Source organism: Haplochromis burtoni, unplaced genomic scaffold (assembly GCF_018398535.1).
Source record: "Haplochromis burtoni strain Fernald_Lab_line unplaced genomic scaffold, NCSU_Asbu1 Contig_6, whole genome shotgun sequence".
Lineage (NCBI taxonomy): Eukaryota > Metazoa > Chordata > Actinopteri > Cichliformes > Cichlidae > Haplochromis > Haplochromis burtoni.
In genome coordinates, this window is record NW_024582367.1 from 3,692,048 (window position 1) to 3,709,383 (window position 17,336).

Consider the following 17,336-nt stretch of genomic DNA (forward strand, 5'->3'; position numbering starts at 1 on the left):
TGTTATGCGTCCAATAAAGCACTCTCAATTCAACGCAATCCAGCCAATGGACGGATTGTGGGGGCGGGGCTTTGTTGACGCCAGAAATGTCCAGGCCAGGTGCGTTGAGTCATTTCCCACAAACATAGACTCAGGTATACGAAACAGCAGAGTTGGTTGTTTTAATTTAAAGAATATGGGGTGAATAGAAAGGATAGAGTGGAAGCTTCGTAGTGCCTGGTTGTACTTAAGCAGAAAACGTTAGAAGAAGTCAGCGGTGTTCAGAGCACGAAATGAGTGGTAGGTATTTATTTACGCGTCTTTATTTTCTCAGACACCATATTGCAAAAGAGATCCAAATTTAGCACTGACGTTTTAGATACTACAGAAGCTGGATTAAATTAAGACGCAGAGCACGTTTATTACACGTTTTCTCATTTGAATATTTATATGCTAAACTTAAATTTGGCCGTTTGACGTAACTTTTGACGTTATTTAGTGTCGCTGTCCTTGGTTCTGAAGCTCAGTGAGGCGCTCAGGGGGAACCCCAAGATGGTTACTCTTAGTGACATGTAACCATGGCATCAGCACCATGTGACTTCGTGACTCTTAAGTGGGTCAGACAGGACTTAAATAAACCAGTTAAATCCTATTTCTTACCTCACCTTCTGCAGCAAGAATAGCTAAGACTGTACCTTTCCTGAGCTGATTTGGAAATAATTTGGTAGCTCCATATGTTCGACAGGTTTTTGTTTATTTGTTTCTTTTACATCCAAATGCATTATGGTGTATTCATATGATGTGAAAGTTTTTATTCATGCATCCAATATTGATTTGGTTCTGAGACTCAGACAGGTGAGAACAATGCAACATGGGCAGGAATGGGCCAGAGTGTGACTCCAGGAAGCAAAAGAGTCACTTATCATGTGGGAAAACAGCCAACCTCAGTGAGTAAAATCCAGTTTACACCACTGCACATACGAGTGATTTGAAGTTCTCTTAAATGTGAGTATAATGCAGTATCACCATGCAGGGAATACAAGACAATCCGTCTGCTCTGTGCTCCTGTAGAGTCCTCTGCGTGGAGCTGAGAGTGTGTGAAAGGAGACCCCGCCAGCCTCCATGGCTCAGTCGTCAGACCCATCCCGCAGAGAGAAGACCCCAGGGACCCAAGGGTCACACACAGCTACGCGCAACCTCTTACGGAAGAAGGAGCAGCGCCGGCGTGGAATCCGATCCTCCTCACCAATGGGTCGGGTCATCCTCATCAACTCTCCTGTGGATGGTAAGGAGCAGTCAAGCTGGCTGCTGGTGTAGTGCAGTTTGTAACACACAGTCTCCTGATGACTAAACAGTGATTCCTTCTAATTTATTAGTCATAGAGAGCAGACAAATAGTTTTAGCATTCTGTTATCAGTACATTAAACCAAGCATAAGTCTCACAACATGAATCCACAACACTTTTATACTCAAGCTTACAATCACAAGAATTAAATTCTGTGGACAAATGCACAGGCACTGCAGATTAGTTTTAATATTTGGGGCTATTGTGCTTCTGTAACATGTCTTCTTTTATACTAAGAGAAAGAAAAAGGTCTTGATTTTTCTGCATGTTGTAATGCAAGATGCTAATTTATGCTAATTGGAGTATATTTAATGAGATAATGCAGCATTTTTAAACATAAAAGCAGACCTGGAATGAAAAATTTTATTTCTGAAAACTGGCCAAAAATGTTTTTAATTACAAACTCCGTAGATACTTGACCCCGTTGAAATATTCACCACAATCACCAACAACTTTTGACTTTAAACACTTTAGGTGGTGATGATAGCGAGGACCTCCACACAATCACGGTGGATAAGTGTGTGGACGGCAAGCTTGGATTCAGTGTGCGTGGAGGCTCAGAACATGGTCTCAGCATCTTTGTCAGTAAGGTAGAGGACAACAGTGCAGCAGGTAAGATTAATTTAGTCTCTGTGGAAATAAATAGATGTAGCCACAGAATAAACATTTGCTGTGTTTGTTACTCACAGTATTTTATTTGTGTGCTTGTTTTCAGAGGCAGCAGGCCTGCTCGTAGGTGACAAACTGGTGGAGGTGAATGGCATCAGCCTGGAGAGCATCACCATGAGCAGTGCTGTGAAGGTGCTGACGGGCAACAACAGGCTAAGGATGGTGGTGAGACGTGTTGGCAAAGTCCCTGGTATCCGCTACTCCAAGGAGAAAACTACCTGGTAATAAAGCAGTATTCCTATTCAAGTTTATTCCCCAAAAATTATTTTTAAAAAATCTGTCAGATTTTTTTCCCTGTAGTGATCAGCAGTGAGGTGTGCTGTTACTTTTTTAGGGTGGACCTGATTCACAGGCGTATGGTGGTGGAGGAGAGTGGACGGACGCCTTCTGAGGCCAGCTCAGGCAGCGCCCTGCAAAGGATTGTCCACCTTTACACCACCTCTGATGACTACTGCCTGGGTTTCAACATCCGTGGGGGACAGGAGTTTGGTCTGGGCATCTATGTCTCCAAGTACGTACACCTGCTAGAGAAAGAAAGAAAGAAGCATGTTCATAAAATTTAAATAGAATCAAAAAGGGAAGAAGGAAGTTTGAAACATGCCTGAATGCCCAACTTTTGACATGCACTCCTCTCATAGCGTAATTTTTTTGTATGTTTTTCTTTCTGTTTATTTGGTCAATAAAAAAATCTCTGCCATTAATATATCGCTGCAATAAACAATAAGTTTTTATTGTTGACTAATCTGAGGATCATTTTCTTCTAAAATGTACAAGTAATGACGTAGAACTACTCAGAATGTTTCAGCATCTTGTTTTTTGTTAAACCAACAGCTCCAAATCCAAACAGCAGCTGATACGCATTTGGTATTTGAGCTTCAAAATACTGACACAGTTCATCATTTAAGCCCTTGCTTGTCTCATTGTCCCAGATTGGATCCTGGTGGCCTGGCTGAGCAAAACGGAATTAAGATGGGGGACCAGATTCTGGCTGCCAATGGAGTGAGCTTTGAGGACATCAGCCACAGCAGTGCTGTTGAGGTCCTGAAGAGTCACACACATGTTATGCTGACCATCAAGGTGAGGGTGGTGATGTATGACATAAATTGCAGAATACATTGCTTGTTAAATGCAAAGAACGTCATAGCCTCTAGAAAATGTTTCGGTTTTTAATTTGGTACACAAACAGTTAATATAATTCTAAAAATATATAATTAGATTAACTACATAATTATAGTTAATATAATTATATAGTTCTAATTTTATATAATTATAAAATTATACTAACTGTCACACCAAAGCCAGTGATTCTAAGTCTTAAATTGACACTGATAACCCAGGGTGAACCCTGAAGTTACCAGGATAAGATGAAAATCTTGCTTCATAGTGGCTTAATTTGGGCAACTGAGGCTTCAGAAAGTTGCTGACCTGAAAAGAGGTGCCTACAGCACAGTGTATTGCTTTGAGCCCAGGCTTAAAGTAGCTATAAAGTTATGTTATGGTCTGTTTGAGATATGTATTTTTGATTAAAAGATGTCAATAAACCATATGCCTAGCTGTATCCACAGCCCTGACATTGTGTTAGTAGAAGTAAAGCTGTCTCAGTTGGATGTTTGCTGCTAAATAAAATCTTAACAACCTAAAGATGCCTCGTTGTGTTCTGCAGTCGGTCTTTTTTATGGGAAGCATGCCAGCCCTTTCATTAAAGCCTCTTTCAGATGATCCGACATGTATCACCTTTCTAACCTCTTACCTGACTTTCATCTTGAATTCTCTCACAAACACAAACTACTCCAGTCGCATGGCTACGTGGTCGATATAGCAGCAGTTAGTGTGGCAGAGCCGACAGCTGGCATGCAGTCATAATATTCCTCACTCACTTAACTTGTTGGAGCTTGGGTTTCGCACTGTGAAAAATAGCCAGGCCATGTGCATTATTCACCAGGCAGCTGGGATCAGGTGCTGATCAAAGCATAGAGCCGGTGTATTGTGCAACTTTTTTGTTTGGGAGATCTTTTACTTTGGTAACTGAAACAGATCCTACAGTTAGAAACCATCCCAACTATCAAAGATTACTAGAAAGTCTGGAAAGGAAACGTGTTCGTCATGTAGGTTTTTGGGCGTGTGGTTCTCCGGTTACACTTTATCAAATATAGTGATCCCATAAAAGTTTAACTGTTTCTACTGTATCTATTTGCATATCTGTGACCCTATCTTCACAGGAAGCAGGACGGTACCCTGCTTATAAGGAGATGGTGGCAGAATACAGATGGCTTAATAAATGTATGTATGTTTTTTTTTCTTCTAAAGTTTTCTTCTGTTTATATCAGAGTGAATTTATCCTTTTAAATCTTTTAATCTTTCTTTATTAGTGGCCAATGGTACTCAGAAGTCTTCCTCCCAGGGCTCAGAATCCTCTTCAGCCTCTTCTCTGTCATCTGGGACTCCGGTGAGCTCTCTGAGCGGCCTATCGCAGGTCATGTTCCCGCCCAGCCTGCCATTTGGTTCTGACATGGTGGACGTTTGCATCTCCACCGAGGACCAGAGGTCTGTGTCTGGTTTGTTTCCCCTTTAGAAGCACTCAAGCTAAAGTTCTTCTGCAGACCACACCACATGTGATGCTGATAGTTCTTATGTTCAGGTCTGAGTCAGAGCAGACAGAGACTGCCATTCAGACAGATCTACCTCTGAGATCTGGGACAGACACCACTCGCAGCCTGGGACGGACCACTCTGCTCAAAGACACGGTGATTCGTGGAGAGGAGAGCAAAGGGAAGAAATTGTCTCCCAAAACAGCCGTGCTGCTGGCTCTTAGCAGGCCAAGCCGACCCATCACCAGGTCACAGAGCCAAGTGACTGTGTCAGGTGAAAGTGAAGCAGAGTGAAATATATCAAAATGAAATGGTTAAACGGTACAGTAAATAACCTTCTGTTACTACCCCACCGTAGAGATAAAGCAGAAAAAAGAGAAGAAGCAGAAAGGAAAGGACCCCGAGGAGAAGAGCACCCTGCAGCGCTCGAAGACCTTCGTTAACTTGCTTTTCAAGGGTGGACGGAAGAGAGACACTTCAAGGGGGCGTTCAAAGTCCCCGTCCAAAGACAAGGCTGGGAAAGGTAACTGCCTTGCTTTTCATTGCTACAGTGACATTCACATTATATCAAACTGAAAATGAGATGTGCGGCCAGCGAAGATGCTGAAATATCTTCTGCAATTAAAACAGCAAACGAGAAATAACATGAAGCAAATAGACAGCAGATACCTGTCAAGGTTGAAAATGTCTTCATATCGCATGTGATTTGAGTCCATAGATTCAAATTTTTTGTTTGTGATGTTTCCTTTATATCAAGATATCTTCCAATTTTTCTTATTTTAGTTTAAGTGTATTTTTGAAGAAATTATGTGAAATATGTTCCAATTTGTCACAGAAAGAATCGTTTTTTCCTAGATCACTTTGTTGGATCAAGCACCACCTCTAGTATAATTTCCACACACACCTCACTTTATTCTTTTTGAGTAATCCTGCTAGCAAACAGACAAACTGAAACAATCACTGGGCAGTGGAAAAAACAGGAACTTTTCAGGCATCTAATTGTTTATTTATTAGCTAATTACTTTGGTGTATGGTGAATTGTCATGGGGGAGGTCTTTATGAGCAAGAAAAGCAATAAAACTTATGAAAATACAGTTAAGAAGTACTAAGTTTAATCCCCTCTTTTCCCGGTACCATCCAGTGGGCCGGATTGAAGTCTTTGGTGGTTGCCTGATTTAGACACACATACTCAATATTGATTCCACTCTGCAATGTTTTTAGATGGAGGACGGGCTGGTGAGATGCCAAATTCAGAGATGCTTGGAGTGGTGGAGGACATGGCCCGCAGGCTGCTGACTGAGGAGGAAGTGGCTGCTGTAATGAAGACGTGCAGAAGGGTAGGACGCTGAGTTAAAATCTGTAGGCATACTGAGTGTTTGTGTGTTGACCTCTGTAGTGTCCTCATCCAAGGGAGTAATAAATGCCTTTTTGTCAGATGCCACTAAAAATGTGTAACAATGTTTTAACAAAAAACAAAACAAAACCCAGGATTCATTAATATTTTCTTAGCTGAATTTGTTTGTTTTCTCCAACTAAATTTCAAACTACCTTAGATCATGAGTGCACATATGGTGAAAGTCAGGCTGTCTTTTACTGCCATCCATTCCACAGAAACACTTAGGAAAACTGGATCTTCTTCACAGTCCTCCTCAGACATGATAGTTTCAGTTAATTTTTCCATATATTTTGAATTGTGGGCGTGGCAATTTTAGTGTGTTTCTGATTCACTCACATACGCATGTTGGTAAGAACAAAATAGGCTGGTGTGCAGGTGTCTTTAATCCAGTGGTAAATTTGTATGTACAATTACTTTGTGTTTGTGATATTGGAACATTTCTACACAGTGATTAGTAAGTGAAGCCAAGGTGCATTTATGCTTTGATTGATGAGAGGTAACAGTCCTGTTTTAGAGACTTGCGATGTGTTAGCGTAGCTGTAGCAGTAGTCTTAGGTTTAGCAGGCAGGAGAAAAGAACATTTTATTGTTTAGGGATTTTTCATTGGCATGAAAACAGGCCAGTTTGCAACATTAACCATGCATGGTGTAAAATCACAGGATAACTGTGAAGTACTGTCTCATTGATGTCATAAGTTGGTGTGTCAGGGCAAAGATGCTAAAGGACACCTTCCCAAGCCAGCAGCTTTGACGCCCTGGGTGTGAGAATGGCCCATTTGGACAGTTTGTTTCAGTGTCCACTTGTAAATGTAAGGAAGTAATAAAAGCTGCTAAATGCTTACTAAATGTATTTACTCTCTCAGTACGTAGCAGATTGTTCAGTGGAAAATCTGATACGTCAACTGCTGGTTGTGCTGGACCGACCTGAAAAGCTGCTGCTGCTTAGAGAAGTGAGGTAAGGACAGGGAAACAATGTTGTTGGAAATGTTTCCAGAGAGGCTGAAGGATTTTTCAGGATAACCATCTCAAACTGAAATCCAAATGTTGCTCATTGAGGAGCTGAAGACTAATTAAAGATGTAAGAACAATGACTCAGCGTATTTTTTGTTCATCCACGTGTCTCAGAATGCTGCTTCCTCCTTCTGATCTGAGTGTATTCAATAACATGGTGACTGCCATTGAAGCCGAGGCCTACGATATCCTCAAGTATCGCTCAGGTGTGTATGCGAATTATCTGATCATGATATTCGAGCACCATCAGAGTCAGAGTTGTTTTCTGATATTACAAACCGTATCTTTTCAGTTAGCCCAAAAATTTGCATTAACTTAACACAGTTTAGTAGGACCTCAGTAGGCCCAGAAATTCTCTGTCCTGTAAAATATGATTATTTTACTCTTTGTCTTATCACCATTTACCACCTTTCTGTAAAGTTGCATTTGTCTTATCTTTCCATTGTAGTCCGGACTCCTCCTCTTCGCTCTCCCATTTCTGGTCGAACACCAAAACGGCGCCTCATCACTCCCATCCCAGGTCAGCACCTCCACTGCTAGACCTTTTCTCGGTCTAGCTTTTCTAAGGATGAAATTCTTTTTTTTTCTTTAAGCATATTGGTGAGACATAAATCCACTCAAGGAGGGATGAAAGGACCAATGAAGTAAAACTATGTTGATGAATGTGATTTTTATATTGGAAAAGTAAAACAGTGTTTATTGGCACTATTGTTTAACCTCTTTTATTGTTATTTATGTTTGATTGAAAAGGTTTGCGATCTTTGGGGGGGTTAAATGGGCTTCCATACTTTCCATTCAACTGTGAAACCTTTTCAAACCTCAGCCTGAAGTGAAAGTGTATTGAACTTGAAAATAGTTCCTGTAACAACATTTGTTCTCCTTCTAGATTACCGGGGAGGCTTTGAGCTCCACAGTGCTGAGGAGGTGGAGAAGGAGGGCCACCTGCTGGAGGAGCTGGAGAAGCTCAGCTTGACTGGGCCCCGTGTGTCCAAAGACAGGCTCCACACCTCCAGGTCCTTCACACCTCTGCTGGACATACCGGTGGATGGATACAACACAGAGTCCAGAGACCTCAGACCTCCAGCTGCCAGTCCAGTGCTCCCCAACTGGCTGCTGGCCCGCAGCACCGACTCCAGGCCGCCTCTCCAGACGGAGATCGGCACGATTCGCTCCGTCCATTTTGATGAGGTGTCGCTGCACTCTGCTTCAGATAAGGGAGATACGAACTTAGAACAGGGACGGCCGCCGTTAAGAAACAGTCGCTCTAAAGGCAAAAAGGAGAAAAGTGGGGACAGGAGTAAAGAAGCCGTGTTTACGCTGCAGAGCGCTGCTCGCAGGAGTCGGCCTTTATTGTCGCAGGTGTTTGGTTCAAATCAGAAACTGGGGAGTGAACAGGTGAATGGTCATCAGGCTTCTTCTGAGGACAGGATCAATGGCAGCGACTCCAAACAGGAGTATGAGCTCCGAACTGTCAGCATCTCCAAGACCAAACAGTCTCTGGGTAAGTAACTTTATTTGATGCCACTCTCACATTCAGAATAACTTTGTACCTAGTTTCCCAAACCAAGTTAAACTGAGGCATTATAAACTTTCATGCGACTAATTACAGAATAATGGAAGGTCTTTTTTTAGTAATGCTTCTGAGCAAGAGATGCTTGGTATACAGCCTTCTCCTTTAGCCATTTAAAAACAATTGGAAAAACAATGTGTGCAGTCTGCTCTCACATATCAAAGTGAAAATTAAAAATCAATTCAATTGCAAATGTTTATCACATATCAGAAAAATAATCCAGTGAAATGTGTTTCTAAAAAAATCTGAGGCTGGAAACAAGCTGACATGCTTGATTTTCATGTGGTAGCCTGCCCCTCGATACCCTGGCTCTCAAAACATAATGCCGAGCTGCAAGAACGCATTGTGTTGCAACAGTATGCATGGAATTGATTGATCCTGTGGAAAACACTGGAAAATACTAACTGTATGACATACATTTTTGTATTTACTTCCTATATTTAGATTAAATATGACATTGTTTATGTATGCCTCCAAGTACGCCTCTGACTTGTGCTGCTGTGATGCTGCAGGTATCAGTATATCTGGTGGGATGGAGTCAAAGGTTCAGCCGGTGGTGAAGATTGAGAAGATCTTTCCTGGAGGAGCTGCCTCCACCTGTGAAGTTCTCAAGGTAACATGACAGTACCAAGCAGAAATCTTATAGAAAGAAGACTTATCAGACCAGGCAGAAATCTTCTATTGTCCAATTTTAGTGATTGCAGCAAATTGCAGCTTCAGTTTCCTGTTCTTACCTAACAGGAGTAGCATGTTGTGTGGGTTTCTGCTGCTGAAGCCCATTCATTTCTGTGTGATTAGCTGATTAGATATTTGCAAGCAAACAGTTGAATAGGTGTACCTAATGAAGTTGCCAATGAGTGTATATAGTTCAGTGCATTTATTCTGTCAGTGTCTGACTGGATTTCCCTCTGTTTCGCAGGCTGGATTTGAGTTGGTGTCTGTGGATGCTGTTTCACTGCAAGGGGTCACCCATCAGCATGCCGTTGACATAATCCGAAAAGCCTTCAGCAATAAGGCCAAAAACCCCATGGAGTTTGTTGTCAAAGTCCCCAAAGATCTTTGAAAGGACTCTGAGATGCTTTTGTGGATTTAGAAAAAATATCCAGTGATAAGCAGCCTCCGGAATTTAACTTGGACACAGGTAAACTTTTACCAGCACACACACTGCTGAGGTCTGGTATGCATTTTTTGCCATTCAAGTTAAATTTGGGAACAAGGACACAGAAACTTTCTGAACTGAAACAAAGCTGCAGATAATATTTAAGAGAAAATGAATAAACCAAAAAGTTGTGTTTGTGTACAAATGAAATCTCTCACTTTTTCACAACCCTGGGGCCAGTGCCCGTCCAGAACATTTTTAACTTGTTTGACCAATATCCATTAGTGCATTACAGATGGATAACTGTAGGTTATGCTCCTGAATTTTAAACTGTGCAGGATGGCAAACGTCAACTTTTGAGTGCCTTTGAAAGCCCCAGTGGACTGAATATTAATAAGAATCCACGTTAAGGTGGCTTTAAATTCAATTATCTACCTGAAGAGGGCAGACACGGACCATTCACAATATTCCTGTGGACAGCAGCTAGCAAGAAGGATTTCTGAAAAGTTACACCAGAAAATACTAAATGTAAACAAAGAATTAAAAATGGGAGAAAATACATCTGTACATGAAGGAAAGACCTGGTGTAATAAATACAAACTGACACAGCTGTTAAACTTTTGTCTCTTTTTTTATTATTAAAACCAGAGTGGGTTTGTTCAAGAAATGTACAGCATGAAAATATACATTTAATGTTTTCATACAAATATTGTGGATTATAAAATTATACTGAGGAACCAAAACAAACATCTACACAAACAGTTATATACAGGCATCATATCTGTAGGAGCAAAATATAGAACGTGGGACATTGCTTTGGTCTATTCACAGTGGCTATGCTTTTATTGTGAGATGAACACATCTCTGGAAGAAAACTTTATCATATTATGGACAAGTGAGGTTTATTTACATAATAATGGAGGATAATAATGATTCACTCAGCAGTGAGAGAGGAACAGGACGTGTCTCCTCCTGTGGTACAGGGGCGTAAATAAACAGATTCAAGCAGTCGGTGGAAAATTAGTTTGACTGTAAACGAAAACATCACTTGGTACAAGAGCTCGCCATTTCAGCGATGAGTAATACGGAAACGTTCATAACACTTTATCCACACAGAAAAACGACGACCTCTTTGAGAGTAGTTTCTCCAATTATGATTAAAAAACAAAACAATGATAAAGGGGAAAAACAGTCACAATATACTGTGTGATATAAGAAATTAGGCATTATGATTTCCCTTTAATATCTGGATGTTTGAGGAGATCCAAAACACTGCATCTAATTCCCAACACTGTCAACCTCTCCCTTATTTACTTCTGCATGCTCATCAGCAGGTCCACAAACCACAAAATAAGGCTGCTCGATTTAGGCAAAAGCCACAATCATGATAATTTTGGACAAAAATCTTGCAATCCTGATTATTTAACATGATTATTGATGATTTAAAACCGTGAATTTGCTAAACCTAAAAAAAAGGGGGCTTTTCACATGGGATTTCCTTGACCTTCAGGCTAGTTGGTGCATTTTAAGTTGAACAAAAACTGCTGCTCCTCTTTGGACCAGAGGGAGAGCAGTAGCAGATAACCAGCAAACATCCGGTTAACCATCACTGAAAGAGGACCAGATGAGAAACCCTCAGAGATCCTGTTTGCAGGCAAACACTGATGATCCTTTCACTTCAAACATGTTCTGGAGTTAGAGCTTGTTGACCAAAGACTCTTGTTTGTCTCTCTCCATTTAGTTCAAGCTGAACTGAATGGTGAATTTGTTTTCGGTTTTAGGATAGAAGTGAAGTTGCACTGCTGTAAAGGACAGGGGTGCGCTTGATTTATTACCAGACAAAATTATCATCCATATTGTCCTGATGTCATATTTCTTTAAAGCCAAAATAGTTTGATCCTAAACTTAAGGGAGAAGGTAACTGTGTTTCCACCAAACACTAACAAAATGAAGACAGTCTAGCTTTTGCAAAAACAGCAAGACAATTATGCACAGGTGTACATAAGTAAATAAATCATGGCTAATCTCCATTTTGCTGCTTCAGTTTCAGAGTCCTGGGCTATTTCTCACCCGTAAAACACATACTCAGCATTTTACTAAGAGTGAGCACACTTTTTAGCGTAGATTTGAATAAGATGTGACTGACTGTACTACAGCACTGGTAACAGAAAGAAGTAAACATGACATGGAGATCGTTTTTGTTCCGTATCTGGAAATTAAAGCCACTGTATGGTGCAGAAAAACTATAAATCGAACAGTAAACAGGAAGTGATTTGGGACATTAATGTTTTTTGGTAAATATCATCTTTAAAGCAATGATATCATGAAGTTACTGTCCTGTTAAGGTTTTGGAAGATTTTATCCTCATGTTCTGCTGCTACTCTCCGGGAGAGTTATTTAATCCAATCTTGAGATAACCGTGGCACAGATGTTTGTGTCTGTGCGAGCTTAAAGCTGATACATGTAGTGGTGTTAAAGTAATATTTGTTCCAGGCATTGTCAAATACTGTGAATTAAGACTAGACAGATGTTCATGACACAGCTTCCACCCTCTCCATTAATTTAGGGATAAAGGGGAACCTATTGTGCACATTACGAGCTCTGGGGAGTACACTGGTTGAATGTCTCCGTCTCTGCCCTTCTGACAATTTTTTGCCATTCCTTGCGAACCTTCAAATCACACCAGAACGCAACATGGTGAAACTACAAGCATTGTCTTAAGTGGATGCAATCAGCTCCAGCTGTACCGAGTGTAAATCCTGGGGTTATACTTGTCAAATATCTCATACTGGGCCTTAAGGCAGCTCTAAGCAATCTTTTGATTGGCTGCCCACCGCTAACAGAAGGTGTGAACAGTAGGTGGCTGGGGCTGATGTGTGCCAGATATGACTATATTAAGGACATGCACTTTAAAAAGCCAGAGCTTTTGGCTCAAAGGGATTAATTGCTCAAATGCTGACCTAATTTTTTTTAGATTTTTTTTTAATTGGCCATTTTTAATATGAGCATCCACCTTGTAATAGTATAAATATGAAAAAAATAAAATAAATAAAGACTAATAGTCCACTTTGTATTTCCAAACTATCAGAGTGCATTTTTAAGAAGCCTTAAGTTTGTTTTCCAAGATCATTACATGTCCAGAAACAACATATTTGGGCAACAAAAAAAACTAGGGTTTTGTTTTTTGTTGCTACAGTGAAAATAAGTAGAGAACGATCAACAGTTTACTTGTTGGTCATGAACAGTTAGCATAAAAGCTTGACTAGTTCTGAGGAAAACAACAAGATAGACCTGTCAGCGATTAGCACCAGGCTCTGATTCACTCACTCTTATCATGACATCCTGATTGTGTGGTATCCCACAATCACTGACAACAGCGTGGGCTCCGTCTAAATGAACTGCACTAATGAGAGCTGACTACTAACACAGAGTGGGAGTGCTAAAGCCAGCAGGGAAGGTGGAGTCATAACCAACACAGGGGGAGGATAGCGAAAGGTTGAGAGAATGAGAGAAGTGAGTCACCCACAAACAAAATCTCCCACCAACTTTGAAAAGCGTGAGAGGACCAGGGCTCGTATGCTTATATCTGGTCGGTGTTAATACTAACAGACATTAATAGAAGGGCAAAGGATTGAGGTGGAGGGCTAACAACTAATTAAAGGTCAGTGGCTTTAAAGTGAGACTTGTAGACCAGACCAATGAAGCAGAAATCAAGCAGTGCAGGTGTGACACACCACCTTTTTTTTTTTTTTTTTTACATTTTAAGTACTTTTATGCTTGTCTGAACATGAAGGAGGAAAGACAATTTGCTTACAGTAGTGCAAAATTTTAAAAGAAAAAAGAAAAAAAAAGAAACACAATCAAAGGACAGATACGAGGGTCAAATTTCTGTTGCGGCAATTTCATCAAAGTTGATCTCATTGCCGCTGCCCTCATCATCATCTCTGCTTTCCAGTTCCAAACTGAGCTCCTGCAGGAGCTGCTCCAGCTCTCGGTTCCTGCGATACATCTGCACATAGTTCTGCTGCAGCTGCTTCTGGTAGCGAATTACTTTGTCCTTTTCCTCCTGCCATATCTTGCGCTCCTCCTCAAAGCTTCCCAGTTGCTGCTCAGCTTTTTGACGCTCAAAAGCTAACTCGGATCTCATCCTGTCCATCTGCACCTTCATGCTCTGCAGCGCCTCGGTGTTGCTCTGCCGCTGAGCCTTCGCTTCGTCGCTCTCGTAGGCGAGCAGCTGCTCCTCGGCTTCCTGAAACACCTGACACTGTCTGTTTCCCGGGCCTTGATTGACCAGAGCATCTCGGAGATGAGCCATTTCCCCCTCCAGGCGTCCTACCTTTTCTCTGAGTAGCTCTGCTTCGCTCTTGCGACGCTGAAGCTCATTTTCACACACCTCCAGCTCCAGTGTTCGAGTCCGGATGGTGCCGTGGGCCTCCTGGAGCAGCACCTGGGTGTTGGTCAGCTCGCCACGAGTCTCCCTGAGTTGACCCCGCAGTGAGACAATCTCCCCCACACGCTGAGCTAACTCACTCTGCACTTCCTTCAACTGCTGCTTCAGCAACGAGATTTCCCCAGACTTCTGACAGACCTGAGTGGAGAGAAGCATTTAGGTGGGAAATTCAGTCAATGAAGTGTCGACAAAGAGCTCTGTTGGTTTTGAAGGTTAGATGGTACTACTACTAAAATGGATAAAGGAGTTGTTGTGCTTTATAGATGAAAGACTTTAGAGAAGGCTAAATAACATTTGTGTCACTGACCTGCTGTTTGGTGGTTTTTATTGACTGTCTTATTTACAGATTTAATGAGGTAGACCTCATCCATAGAGGTAAAAAGTTGTTCCGTTTGACTTTAAAGGTTTGCAGCTCGTCACTAGTTGGTTTTCCAGATGGAAATTTTTAATACAATACCCAAGCTCTTAAACAATCTTATTTAAACAAATAAGTGCAATGATTCCCATTATCAAACTGACATTTATTTATGCAGACAATCGATTTGATCAGTAATTAAATGTCAGAAAAGAGTGAAAATGGTTCATTTCAGAAACTCTCTCTTGAAAAAAATGTCATAAAATACAACCAAACAGTTTTCATTCTGAGAGGCTAACGTTTGTGTGTGCAGGTAATTATTTTAGATCCAAAATTAAGTACAAATATAAAGTATATAGCGCTTTTTAGAATAATAATACACTAAAATGTTGCAGAATCGTTAAGAAGGTGTGGAGACTGCTTTGAACTTTAGAAAGGATTTGTATTTTACACAAAATCAGTCAGAATAATTAATATAAACCATGAAATAGTTACTTTTACGTTTTGAACTGACTGAACTTTTTCTTATAAAATATTGGATATTTTTCTTTAAAAGAAGCCTTTTTTTTTTTAAAGTATTTTTTTGTTATCACTAAAACTCATTGGATGACATTAATTTCATTTCATTCACGGTTACAGCAAGACATTAAATTAGTGATTTGATTTGCACAGTTCTTATAGCAGTGATGAGTTTAATGAAGGATGAGACGTGGCAAAAAAAAAAAAAATCACTAAAAGGGCTCAATAATACACTTTAAAACTCAAATTTACTTCATGTACTTATTACTACATTATATGAGAGTTTAAAGAACATCCGCTCACCTCCCACTTGGTCTCCTCGAGTCGAGGGCCGAGCTGGATCTTCTCATGCTCATATGAGGTGCAGCGCTCCTCAAGCTGCTCCCTCTCCTTCAGAAGCTGAGCAAAGTCCTCCTGCAGTTTCTTCTTCTCCTGCTGGAGCTGGAAAACCTGCAGCCATAAAAAGAAAAAAGAGAGAGAGAGAGAGAGAGAGAGGGATACACTTAAAACAATGCTTTGTTTTCAAAAGCCAGCACTGAATATTCTTGTCTGAGGTTCTAACCTGCAGCTGAAGCACCTGCTGTGCACGCTGGGCTTTCTGAGAGGCGACCTGCATCCTGGTGGCACAGCCCTGCCTCAGCTCCTCCAGTTCCAGCTCAAAGCGCTTCTGCTTCTCCTCATAAACCTGTAAAGCAGAACAACCAGTGACAGAGAGGTCAAAGTTCAGATCTGTGTAAGTTTAGATAAAGCAAATGTCCTGCTTGGATATTTTGTTTGGAGGTCTCACCTGACATATTGCAGCTTCATTCTCATCCAGATTGTCTCTGAGTTGCTGCAGCTCCAGCTCTCTCTCCCTCAGTTTGTCCTCTAGATCCCTTACCACCCCCTCATAGCCTTCCACAGGGCCAGGAGAACGCCCACCGGACCCGCTGTCAGACAGAGGCTGCCCCCGCCCACTTATCGACCCAGAGCCTGTGCTCTTACTGGAGGAGGATCGCCCGCTGTCTGAGTTGGAGTGTCCATGTACAGTCACTGGCGGGGCGCTCTTCATGGGCTCTAGGTGGCCAGCGGAAGCCTCCCCCGACGGCAGGTTGTAGCTGGCAGCACTGTAAGGCGGCAGGCTAGAGAGGGAATTGCGTCCAGAGTCTGATAATGAGCAAGACTGGCTGTTACCACCAGCGGCGTTACGCCCACCACTATAGGAGCTACGCTTCTCAGAGCAGGAGGGCGACACATCTCTGTGGGTGGGGCTGAGCAGGTTCAGGTTGTTTTGGCTTTCTGGCGCATTGGCACAATGGCGAGGCGAGAGATACTGCATCGAGGAGCGGCTCTTGGGAATGACGGGTTTGAAGGCAGTGGGCCGCAGCACTGTTTTCTCCATATTCTAGTAAAAAGTAAAAAGAGTGAATTTGATATAATGTAAAGCTTTACAAAGCAAAATTAAGCCTAAACAAAGCTGTGAATAAGTAGTTAAAATATGTTTTATGTGACACAGGCCCTGCTTCTGGGAAATGGAGTCTTTATAGGGCGGACAAAACTGAATGATATGGACCACATATATGGTATGCACTGTGGAGCCTCACACACTCACCTTCTCAAGTTTTCCTGACACTGGGATCAGTTTAGGAGGAGGTCCTCCAATATTTCCATTTAATCCTTCTTTAATCTCGTCTACTTCACTTCCTGGGCTGCCAGGTGTCACATGACTGTCATTCCAGTTACCTATGTAGTCCTCATTCAGATATGTGTAGTTCCCGTTCCCAGTCTCCTTCTCCAGCCCTCTGCTGGACGTCGTGGAGTTCTGTTTCTTGACTGGGGGAATGCTTTGCAGTAACAGATCCTGTTGGGGCGACTCGGAGTCCACGCGGGAAACTCCTGGTGTGGGCCGTCGAACTCTGGCTCCCAGCTCAACAATTGGGCGATGGTCCTGGTAGAGACCAGGGTGGGTGGTGATGAGGCTACCGACAGAACCCATAGGATCCAGAGTGGCCAGTGGCGCGTTGATGGGGGGGGAAGGGGCAGAAGGGTGTCGTCTGCGAGCTCCTCCACTCAGGCCTGGGGTGTGGGGCTCAGCAGATACAGGTAGAGGCTGAACCAGGGCCATGGTGGCAGCTCAGAGAGGTCACTCGTGCTGAAAAAGAACAAATGTGAATGTGTTAAATAGTGACAGACTGATATTGTTCCTTTTTTCCCTGTCATGGGGACGGTTTCAAAGAGGGACACTCATACTAAATCTGTCCCAAACTTCAAAATAACTACATCAGCATACTTTATGTTCAAGAAATCCCTGTATGATTTCAAATAGAGAAGAGTCCTTACTCTGTTCTCAGGAATGGATAAAATCATTCTAATAGGA

General features: G+C 41.9%; 2 protein-coding genes across 7 annotated transcripts in view; one reads left to right on the forward strand and one right to left on the reverse strand.

The window, feature by feature from the left end:
- The first annotated feature begins 70 nt into the window (after positions 1-70).
- LOC102314616 (PDZ domain-containing protein 7) lies at positions 71-10,239 on the forward strand. Of its 3 annotated transcripts, none has more exons than XM_005913604.3 (18): positions 71-279; positions 825-926; positions 1,051-1,264; positions 1,799-1,936; positions 2,040-2,214; positions 2,328-2,504; positions 2,923-3,070; positions 4,213-4,273; positions 4,363-4,537; positions 4,632-4,855; positions 4,940-5,104; positions 5,803-5,918; positions 6,840-6,931; positions 7,102-7,193; positions 7,436-7,507; positions 7,874-8,488; positions 9,070-9,170; positions 9,477-10,239. In XM_005913604.3, exons 3-18 carry the CDS (start codon positions 1,102-1,104, stop codon positions 9,618-9,620), a joined length of 2,658 nt encoding a protein of 885 aa, XP_005913666.1. In that variant the 5' UTR covers positions 71-279; positions 825-926; positions 1,051-1,101; the 3' UTR covers positions 9,621-10,239. The 3 variants fall into 3 exon arrangements, with proteins under 3 accessions (XP_005913666.1, XP_005913667.1, XP_042079890.1); XM_005913605.3 differs by having other exon boundaries at positions 831-926; XM_042223956.1 differs by having other exon boundaries at positions 71-926.
- Positions 10,240-10,268: 29 nt separating this feature from the next.
- Positions 10,269-17,336, reverse strand: part of LOC102314298 (leucine zipper tumor suppressor 2) — a 43,686-nt gene continuing 36,618 nt past the window's right edge. For all 4 annotated transcript variants that reach the window (XM_005913603.2, XM_014335470.2, XM_042223963.1 and 1 more), the window contains 5 exons: positions 16,572-17,111; positions 15,768-16,364; positions 15,543-15,665; positions 15,284-15,430; positions 10,269-14,244 (listed from right to left, as the gene is read on the reverse strand). In XM_005913603.2, the coding sequence (XP_005913665.1) occupies positions 13,537-14,244; positions 15,284-15,430; positions 15,543-15,665; positions 15,768-16,364; positions 16,572-17,084 (2,088 nt within the window). In that variant the 5' untranslated portion in view covers positions 17,085-17,111 and the 3' untranslated portion in view covers positions 10,269-13,536. The remainder of the gene's footprint in view (positions 14,245-15,283; positions 15,431-15,542; positions 15,666-15,767; positions 16,365-16,571; positions 17,112-17,336) is intronic.